This window comes from Arachis ipaensis, chromosome B08 (genome assembly GCF_000816755.2).
Source record: "Arachis ipaensis cultivar K30076 chromosome B08, Araip1.1, whole genome shotgun sequence".
Classification (NCBI taxonomy): domain Eukaryota; kingdom Viridiplantae; phylum Streptophyta; class Magnoliopsida; order Fabales; family Fabaceae; genus Arachis; species Arachis ipaensis.
Genome location: NC_029792.2, coordinates 5773959 through 5784471, shown reverse-complemented (window position 1 = coordinate 5784471; position 10513 = coordinate 5773959). Strand labels below are relative to the sequence as shown.

At 36.1% G+C, this 10513-nt stretch overlaps 2 protein-coding genes across 5 annotated transcripts; both read right to left on the bottom strand.

Moving 5' to 3' along the window:
* On the bottom strand, positions 72-4430 carry LOC107612592 (mRNA-decapping enzyme-like protein). The gene is given in 8 exon segments (XM_016314281.2): positions 72-757; positions 944-1411; positions 2225-2351; positions 2996-3023; positions 3127-3294; positions 3794-3843; positions 3929-3969; positions 4081-4430. Coding segments are annotated over 8 exon segments (1098 nt in total). The 5' UTR covers positions 4240-4430; the 3' UTR covers positions 72-700.
* On the bottom strand, positions 5926-10513 carry LOC107612593 (OTU domain-containing protein 5). 4 transcript variants are annotated; one of them, XM_021108702.1, is made up of 10 exons: positions 10283-10512; positions 10056-10086; positions 9120-9972; positions 8307-8468; positions 8078-8155; positions 7344-7422; positions 7119-7276; positions 6843-6908; positions 6582-6753; positions 5926-6316 (listed from the first exon to the last, which is right to left on the bottom strand). In XM_021108702.1, the coding sequence occupies exons 3-10, from the start codon at positions 9792-9794 to the stop codon at positions 6117-6119; spliced, it is 1590 nt and encodes a 529-aa protein (XP_020964361.1). In that variant the 5' UTR covers positions 9795-9972; positions 10056-10086; positions 10283-10512; the 3' UTR covers positions 5926-6116. The 4 variants fall into 4 exon arrangements, with proteins under 4 accessions (XP_020964361.1, XP_020964362.1, XP_016169769.1 ...); XM_021108703.1 differs by having other exon boundaries at positions 5926-6313; positions 9120-10086; positions 10283-10513; XM_016314283.2 differs by having other exon boundaries at positions 5926-6313; positions 7119-7264; positions 9120-10086; positions 10283-10513.

Genomic DNA, 10513 nt, shown 5'->3' with positions numbered 1-10513 from the left:
AGACTCCTAATCCTTATTCTTTTAACAATATTTAAAACATTAAAAAAAGATATACCACCAATGGAAGTAAATAGTGGGAGCAGCTTATCTCTACTTTCTGGATGACAAAATGTACAATAATCAAATAGTGCCACAACTGGTTTATCACATTAAAATATATAGGTGTCGTCTACTCCATCAGACACAATGTGATGCTTACTATATTACTTGCATTATGCTGCACAGTCCATTTTCATTCAAACAACGACCCCTGATGCTAAGCAAGTCTTCAACATACAAAAATAAAATAGACAAAACAAGGCTCAATAACAACACCATCACCCCCTCTACAATTTGGAGATTTGCTGCAGTCAATGAATCAATCACCATATTTTGTTAAATCAGTTCCGTATTTCTGTAACCATTCATCGCGGTCTCTCACCATTTCCTGCCATGTCATATATATATCACAATTACAGTAGCTATGGCAGATTATTTGCAATCAATCAGTTTTTGGAAGAAAAAATAAATGACATTTTCAGGAAACTTAGCTAGATCCAAATGGTCAATCACAACACACCCCATTTTTACATACATGCCTGAAACATATCAGAGTTCAAGAAGCAATTAAAGCCTGGCCTAACTAGTATACTAAAAGTAATTCAGCCGGAAAAGAAAAAACACTTCCTTCAGCAATTTGGTAAATAGACACCTCATGAAATCATGATTGATGAGCGTTCAACAGCGCTTTATATACCATATCAATGAATTGATTGTCCTGCAAAAACAAAAAAATGTATATATATATATAAAAGACACTAGAAAATAATAAATGCTTCCTATTCATGGCAGAGAAAAGAATACAACAAGTTCATACAAACTTGTTTGCTTCCTATCAGTCATGCTTATGATCATTATAGTTGGAACTTGGAATATCAAGCACTGGTACCAAAAGCAAACTAACCTGAACAAGCACAAGAAGCGCCTCGCGGACCTTTTCTCTGGAGATCACTGGACCAAAGTTTGGAAGAGAAGCTGAAGTGGGGGTAAGTGAAGGTGGTGGAGTTGGAGGTGGAAATGGTTGTAGCAGTGGAGCACCGTATGGACGCTGTACGCTAACAGCAGGATGAAGTGGAGGAGCGGTAGGTGTGGATAAAGACACAGGCGGGACCACCATTGCTGAAGATGGGGGAGGAACAAAAAAGGAAGAAGGCTTCACCAGGTTTGCAGCCCGCTTGTTGCTGTTATTGGATTCAGGAGCATCGTGTTGGGGCAGTAAAGGAGTAGATGCTGAAATAGAGGGTGCCTGCAAGGATGGCACAGTGGGAGCAGCAGCATGACTTGGCACGGAAGATGAAGAGATTGTAGCAGAAGACTGATAAAGTTGTCCAGTAATTGGAGCATTTGCAGTATTCCCAATGGCCATAGCTTGCTGCAATAATAAAAGTATCAGGAAATATTAACCCAGTCAGACTTGAGTTACAAAGGTTTAACATACCATGAAAAACTATGTTTGCATATCATTGTGCTGAATATTACAGATAAACGATCATGTGCAGGATTATATGGGTCCACAACAGATGATGTTAAACTCAGGTAAAATATAGCTCACTGTAGAAGTTCAATAGAAAAACAGATGATCAGTGACCTTGGATACGTCAAGTACAAAGTTGAAAACGATTATTGGTGAAAAACATTTTGGACTACTATAATATTCAAGAGACTAGATAATTAATCATAGATACGCGAGAACACACCATTATTTTCTCAACACTTTGCACTTCCTTGCTTCCATAGATGATCCCATCTATGACCAATATTCAAATGAGGAAGCCATGGCATAGTCTCTTTCTGAGAGTTGCAATTCTAAATGCCAATTCGGCATGAAGAACTACAATAATGCCATAGACATCAGTCCTATGGTTTATTAAGTTTGTCCAAACAAGTCCAGCAATCAGCAAAGGCAAATAATGTGCCAAAAAAAAAAGGGACAATCAAATAAGGTTAAGACTCCAAGATATATCAATCATAAGTTGAATCAATTTATAATGAAATACAAAAATAGGCAAGAAAAAATTTTGTCAAGCACCACAGAGAATCCCAGAAACAATTAATCATCTCCCTGGGCCAGTGTCATCTCATCATATCATTATGTTTGTCAATAAATTTGAAATCAATAGAAGACTCTGTTGACAAATTTTTAGACGTAGAAAATGGAAATTAAACCCTCCACTATGGCACATACACTGAAGAAATTTACAAATGATGGATCATCGACAGCATCAGCTACATTGGAAACATTTAATGCTGACGGTTCAAGAGGACCATCCATAACTGCCAACGTTGGTACTGCTTCAAGTTCCTCAAACTCACTGCAATAAATGTAAGAAAAACATCAATACTAGAATTCCAAAAACACCATGTGCCAAGATCCACCATAATGATTAATGTAAGCTTTTTAAGCTATAATCCTCCAAGCCTAAATGATATAAATATTAAGCAGCAAGAAAACTGATAATGTAACAAGGCTACCCAATATTTTCATATCAAAGATCTTCCTTGAAACATGCATATGTGGTGGGAGTATAGAACATAAAACATAAGCAATTTATACATGTTGAAAACAATTGATTAAAGAATGGAGTCAAACAGACAAATGATCTTATCACCTCTCCCAACCAAAAAAATTAAGATAACCATGTCATAACATGGCCTTGTCATAAGTTGCTAGTCATTAGACCTTGCATGCAAGTTAAGCTCACCCAAGATAAAATCAAAAATGTAAACCAATAGTACATAGGGGGTCTCTCCATCTTAGTTTGTGTGTTTTGTTTTAGAAGTTAACTGTCAGAGTAAGTTAACCTGGTCTGTTGTTTGTAGTTAGTTAGAGACAGCTGTCAGCAGCTTCTCAGTTGGTAATTTATACAAAGTTGTAAGAAGTTGCACTTCTAAGTGCTACTATTAATACATGGGCCTGATGTGAAACTTATTCAACTCAATACGGACAAGTCTCAACCTTCAGAATCAGCTCACTTTTATCTTTTCTGTCAACTTTGAAATTGGAGAAAAATTTTGCTGTTAGACTAATGCATAAGTCACAATATCAATTATAATAATTAAAAAAATTGCAAACTATCTATGTGTAACTCGGCATTTCCATGTTTCATTACCTGTTAAAAAGATTTGCAACCTCTTCACATTCACGTGCATTATAGAACCAGATGCCATTCACTTCTTGAGCAGCATTTCTATACAATAGATAAGGAACCTGAACTTCATACTCGAAATCCCCCAAAAGATTTTCCACCAAATTTTCTGCTTATGCAGACAGACCAGGGTTAAATATAGGGATATTTGGAAGTTCTCAACCACCATGTACAGTAGCAGCAAAGTATATACCTCACCCACAAAATAATGTCTACAAGGCTTATATTTACAGCTTGCATAATTACTAATTTCACTTTAACTCACAATATTGACTGCAACATAACAACTGTGGTGGAATTCCAATAGCCAATACCTAAGCCCAAATCCTACAATATTAGGGGGCAAGATCACAACTAATAACTAAAATCGTGCTCTATCTCTGACCAGGAAGCATATGAAAAAAAAAAGAAACTTAATTACGTTACCGACAAGAACCCAAAATGAGAAAATGAGAAATGATACTCGCAATACTAAATTTCCAACAACCATCGCACCAAACCATGCCTGATTGCCTCAAAAAGGGACAAGAAAGGCGAAATTCTTTCTATAAAATAATAAAAAAAAGTTTGTTGACGACAAAAAAACAAAAGCAGAAGGACTAACTAACCAGTATTGCGACGGTTCATCACAATAAACTGAAATCGCGGTTGCGTGTTCCTGAAAAAATCAAACAAAAAGCAATCGGATCGTGGAATTCATGAATTGTTGCGATATGATGAAGGAAAAGGAACAAAAAGTAGACCTTTTGACAACGAAGAGGGATCCCTCGACGTCCTTGCGGCTCTGCAAACGGTAATCGCAGAAAGAAGAGAGAGAAAGCGTTAGAGAGAGAGAGAGAGAGAGAGAGATAGAGAATGGAATCGATGAAAGGAAGGAGATTATAACGGAACGAACCCATTGGGAGAGGTCGATGTTGAACTCGTAGAAGGTGACGTGTGCAGCGGTGATGAGGATTTCCTCGACGAAGGGGTCGATGCGCTGAAGAACAGTGAGGTTGAGGAGCTTGGTGCTGTGCTGGTCGAGATTGGGCATGAGCTTCCCGTTCTGAGACATTTTGGAACCGCAAACACAAACCCTAGAATTTTGCGGGTTGGGTTTGGGGTTTGGATGTGTTGTGTGCCTGAGAGTGAGAATGGAAAAGGGGGAATGGAATGGGATGGAGAATCAGAGAAGAAAGAGAGGTGAACCAACTCAGCTCCTTGTTTTGGAGTCGTCTATCACTCTCACCTTCTTCCCCAAGCGAAATTAAAACCCCCTATTTTCCCGCAATTACCAAAACAACCTCTTAACTAATTTACTACTTTACCCACTAGACACTACTATATAAAGTACTATGCTTTATTTAATTCATATACATGTACATCTAGTTTCTTAAGATTATTATACTTTACTTTATATGTACTCAAATTTTTACTTCGCTCTATTTTTATATAACAAATTTAGTAAAATACAACTTTCACAGTCTAGTTTTTTTATTTTAATTATTCAGGTGGGTCTATGTAATTTTATCAAATTTATAATTAATTTTTTATATTTTTTTAATTAAATTTTTACACTATTTTTGATTTTTTAATTAAATTATTTTTGTGTTAAAAAAAATAAAATTAATCGAATATTGTTCTAAAAAATATGTGATTAAAGATCCAATTAAATTTTTAATTGTGGATATTTTTAATTTGGATAAAAATATTCTATTAACTTCAATATTTTTTACAATAACAAAATCCTAATTACAAAATTAAAAATAGTGTGTCAATTAAAAGGAAAAAAGCACAGCGATCTAATTGCGAATTTAATAAAACTATAAAAACCAATAGAATAATTAAACCATTTTTTTCCTTATACTTTTAACTCTATGTAACTTATTATAATTGCTTTTCGATAAGATTTTTAATTTACAATGCATAGTTTACAAAATAATTTTTTTCAAAAAATAACATTTTAATAACAATTAAAATATAATTAAAAGTTGTGAACAAATGGTAAATTATATTTAGTCTAGATTGTTATCCTTGTTTAATTTCGTTATATTAAATGTTATTTTTAATCATATATGTTTAAATAGAAAAGGTAAATAATAAAACTTTATCTCAAGAAAATCACTAATATGTATTAATCCGTCCTAATCTGAACATTTAAAAATCAAACACTAGCCACTTAGACCAACTCTGTTGTTAATTAAAACCATGAAATTTTAATATTAACCAAAGTGATATTTTCTAAGTTTATTTAAAAAAAGAATTCAATAAATGCAAAAAAATATATATTTAACATCTTAAATATAAAAAAATATACTTATCTCCCCATACTCAATTAAGAGGTTGCGGGTTCGAGTTTCATATCTTTGGTAAAAAAAAAAAAAAAATATGAGAAGATTTAAAAATAAACTCAAGTTATATTACCGAAACATCAAAGTGATCAAAGGCTGAACTCTGAAGAGAAAGCGGTACACACGTGGACACGTCATTATATTAATAATGGCTTAAGTTGACAATGGCTCCCTTAGCAGATACATTATAGTCCTTAACACTATCTATCTACAATGGGTTCCTTAGATACTAACTTGCTACTATGCTAGATTCAGGTTCAGTTCCTAGATTTCTTAAATTCCTTAGCACATGCAATATTAGTTGACCATTGATATAATTATAAACCACTATCTGGTGGAAGCAGTCATTTATGTTCATTGTTTCAATTCATATGTATATTTTTTCGCATCACACAGCACACAGGAACAAGTAAATGGAAGCAGTTAATCTTTTTATGTAACTATTAAAAGTGGAAGTATATTATTTCCTCAAGTTTTTCCTACTAACAGTACTACTACACGTGGACAAGAGCAAAGGCATCTAATTCTAATACAAGATATTTATTTATTCATTGATATATCTAATTTGGATGTAATCGAAAGCTCAGAGTTTTTTTCTTATTTATTCAGCGGCCTTTCCTTTGCGTCTGCTACTAGTACCAGTTTCCAGAAGGTAACAGACCATAGAATCGACATCATCCCCAAATATGCTGTATGCCTCAATAGCTTGAAGGTAAGTGAATCCCATACACATTAGAAGTTGTATGCTGCTGCTTTGATTTGTGTCCTGCTCTTTTCCCTGTTCCATATTCGATGACCCTGCTACTCACGTACACATTAAGCACACTTAGCTTATGCATTCCAACTTTCAATCACAAGGGTACAAATCATAATATCTATACATCATCATTTGCAAAACAAAAACTTGCATATCAGATAAAGGGGAAATTTTCTAATTGCTCAAAGTTTTATTTGATTTCATAGTTTATGAAGGCCTTAAACACTGCACCAACCTACAGAAACTAAAATAACACTATCTTCGAAGCAAATAGACCAACTAGTAGGAGAGTACAGAGTAGACACTCACTAGCTCCAGAAGAAGATGGCTCGGCATTTGATGTAGATGACTCTCTGTGCCCAAGTTGTTGCTTAATACCCTCAGCAAGATACTCAGCACGAGAAGCTTCCATCACAGAACGTTCAATTTCCTTCTCTGTGAGCTCAAGATCAGAGTAGAACCGTCCCTCAGCTAAAAGTGCCTGTAAAAAGAAGTTAGGAAAAAAGGGTGTCGTCAACATCAACTGAAATATAGAAACCATGTTGACACTTTGCAATTTGAAATACTTGCATTATCAATCTGATTGTTTTGTTGAGCTATGATAGCAGCCTTGACTTGATCTTTGTCAACATTTGTCTGCATTGCACAAAAAAAAGGGTACAATTAGCCAACCAATATAGTGAGAGAGATATAACAATGATCGGTGAGTCAATTTCCAAGTTGCAGGGTCATTTTCATAGGCCTCATAAGATCCTTGCTTAAAAGCGATGTTTTATAAATATTTAATTGATGTAAAATTCAATCTACCCATATATATATAAAAGAAGTGTGACATTAATTACTTACCCCACGAAGAGAGCTGAACCCAAGTCCAATGCCAACTGTTGGGCGCCGTGGGTCAACCAGGGAGTTATAATGATGTCCGTGGTGATAACTAAGCCGTATTGGTGGTGTGTCAGTGTTATAGCTTCTTTGAAATATGTTGATCGGTTCTGCATCAACAGCTAACATTACTATTAGCAAATAACTTACAAACCACAATCACAAGAGAAGTATAGACAGAAGCAATACCTGTAGAATAGGAGTATATATGAATTGGGCGATTATACATTTCACAGATGGCTTGGATCTCAACATTGTTACCATAGACCTGCCAACAAATGTAGGGTTAAATAAAAAATTTAAAGTACCTATCTACACATACAAACCAAGTAAAACTGCATGTAGCATTAAAATGGAATATAACCTGACATGGTAATTGAAATTTAAGAGGAATCAGAAAGATTGATGGGTTGCACACATAATAATTTGGATTTTATCTTGCCATATTTCAATTCAATAATCTTAAAGTTGCACAAAATGTATTATGATTTAAAAAATCATATCATTCAGCAGTCTATCGCATGAAATTGGCTATTTCCACATATTTCAAAAGTCAGCAATCAGCATGAGCACAGCCATCAGAGACTAAAAGCCAATATTTTACTCTATTTAACATATACAACTTTACGAATAAGAATAACCAACCACTTCTAGGTTAGAACTAAGATAATTGCTCTCAGAAAAGGGAAATGGCAAGTGACTGAATGGAATACAATTTATAGAAATGTAAACTGTTTTGAATTGAATTAAAACTACAAAAAAACAGCAACAAACTAAAAATGCACTTAATATCCAAATGCAAGAACTAAAAATCCACAAAAACTGTGGAGTTGGTTTATCTTATCAGCTAAAAAACAAAACAAAAAATAAAATAACAGTACAGTACAGAAGAAAAGCTGCCCAAACTAAACCGTGATCCCTACCTTATCTCTTCTCTTCCTTTTACAATATGACGTGAAGCCTTCTGTTATAAATTGAGAATAGTGGTCTCTCTCCTTTTCCTGAAGACATAAAACCAGTATTACTTATCTTACACCATCAAAGTATTTAAGCAATAAAGTGATAAAGATCCAAAATATGGTGATAGGAACTAGGGTGCAGATTTGTAGTAAGGATGAAAAGACATATATACATAGTGTAGTGTTATCATACCATGTAATTTATGCACAGCTGTCTGACGTCATCATATAATTCAGAGTCCCCATACACCTGATCTGCAATGGCACGGAAAAGGCAGTTTCCATCCTCTAACATCCTTTTTACTTCATAACCTTTCACCCTTCTAATATCAATTTCAAACTGTCGCTCTTTCTCCTGAAATGGATGTTGATGTCATTTGATGTAAAATGATTATCTCAATGATGGCCATTAAGAAACAAAGTTGCATTAATAAGGTGAAGTAATAGCCTTCAAATAGAAACTTTGTTCCCTGATATATAAATATGCAATGCAATATAATGCATTATAAAATATCAAAGCAAGGGATAAAGATTTGATCATACAACCACACCCAAGATAACCTTCAAAGGAAATATTGCTAAAGATCTTTGATGAATAGGTTGTATTAGGCCAGTGAGTTTGAGTCATAGCTGGGAAGAAACAACAAAGGAACAATTCTAAACCCTGTTGGGCTTTTTAGACTAACTTATGTGTGTACTTCACTTCATAGTTATCCTCTTCACAAAATGTGGTTATGGAACAAATAATCACCTCATTTGAAAAGAAGTATTCTTTGAATCAACCCACGAATATCAAGACATAGGTCAAGAGATTCCTGTGAAAATCAGGGCAGACATGAGACTATCATGTGATCATGTACCCGACCTATAGTGGGGTAAGGATTTGTTGTTTTAGTATTGTTTTATCCACTAATCCGCATACAACAACTCAGGATAAAGCACTGTGAATATGAAGGAAAGGATAAAAGAACAGATAATGCGTATTCACTTAATAAGATAAACTTACCACATCATCATAAGAGGACCCCAAGCATGGATTTTGCTCGTCAGCACTATTGTACCCTTCATTTTCACTATGAGCCCTCGGAGATGATGGTCGAGAGCCCGCAGGTGAAGTCCTAGCCGAAACCACAGGCCACGCAGCTGCTTTTCTAGGTGATCCTAAATGGACAGCATTTGAAGTCCCTGATACATTCCTTCTTGTTAAGTTATTTGCAGAAGGCTTAGGCGGCGGAACAGGTGGCGGTGGTGGGTGCGAGCTACCGCTAGTAGTATCCCCAATACAGGCCTCAACATCTGATGCAGGTTTTTCTCCACCCAACCCTCTCATCAATTCTTGGTGGACCACAGCATCCTCTTCTTTAACATCTTTACCAGTATCATCATCAGCTACTTCATCACCTGAGACGGTGTGACTCTGCTCTAACCTAGGACCTTCCAAGAAACCGTCATCACTGTTTGCCTTGCCACTATCACTGGTCCCACCATACTCCAAAAGATCATCACCAACAACCTGCTCCGCCGCCTCCTCTCCACATTCCTCATCCTTTCCAGCTGGAGGAACAGGCAAAGCCGGCTCCGGCCGAGGCCCTGAACGGCCCTGATTCTGATTCGGGTTCTGGTTAGAACCACTACCTGAAGAACCCCCAGAAGACCCTCGCTGAATCAGTATGCGAGTCATCGTTAATCAACCCTACCTACACTTGCCAAAATGCAACCTTTTCTTTCTGCAAGAACAGCACTGCACCGCCACCACCGCTTTCTTCTTTCCCAACGGTATGTCGCGTGTTCTAACCTTGGCCGAACAAGGACCGTTATTTCTTCTTCTTGCAAGCCAGTTCCTTCACGGAAAACGATCTCTGCATTTCCGTAAGAATTCTCATCAGACCCTAAGATTGTATGAAGAAAACAAAACCCCCTCTTTTAGGAAGTCGAATTTTACCCAGAGGTATTCACAGCTTCGCGACAGCAATCTGCAAACAAAGTCACCGTTACAAGAGAGATAATTAATCAAATTAAATGCACATGTTGTCCTTCTGAGGAGCATAATAAAGACGGATGACATAAGAAAGAGAAAGAACAAAAAAAGAAAGCGCAGAAATTGGAAGCATTAGAAAGAAGAAATGAAATTTGAAGCGGAGAGAAAGAAATGGGAGGTAAAGTGTTCACCGGAGGGAATGCGCAGCGATGATCGCGAAGAAGGAATTGAAAGATTAGGGTTTTGGTTGTGTATTGATGGCGATGGTGAGAGAAAGAGAGAGACAGAGAAGGAGAAGGAGGGAAATGAGGTGAGGGGTGAGAGAGAGAGAGAGAGAGAGAGAAGGGGGGGAAAAGTGGAAAACTGAGAAGCGAAGGGAAGGATAGAATGTTTTGTTTGTGAGAGAAGAGAAGAGAAGGAGA

Bases quoted from the DNA above. Each gene is read 5' to 3' on its own strand.
- LOC107612593 (XM_021108702.1), bottom strand. From the start codon at position 9,794: ATGACTCGCATACTGATTCAGCGAGGGTCTTCTGGGGGTTCTTCAGGT. The intron at 7,423-8,077 runs GTAGGGATCACG...ATTTGTTGGCAG, and splicing joins AAAGGAAGAGAAGAGATAAG to GTCTATGGTAACAATGTTGA. The intron at 7,277-7,343 runs GTATTGCTTCTG...TAGTAATGTTAG, and splicing joins TATATACTCCTATTCTACAG to CTGTTGATGCAGAACCGATC.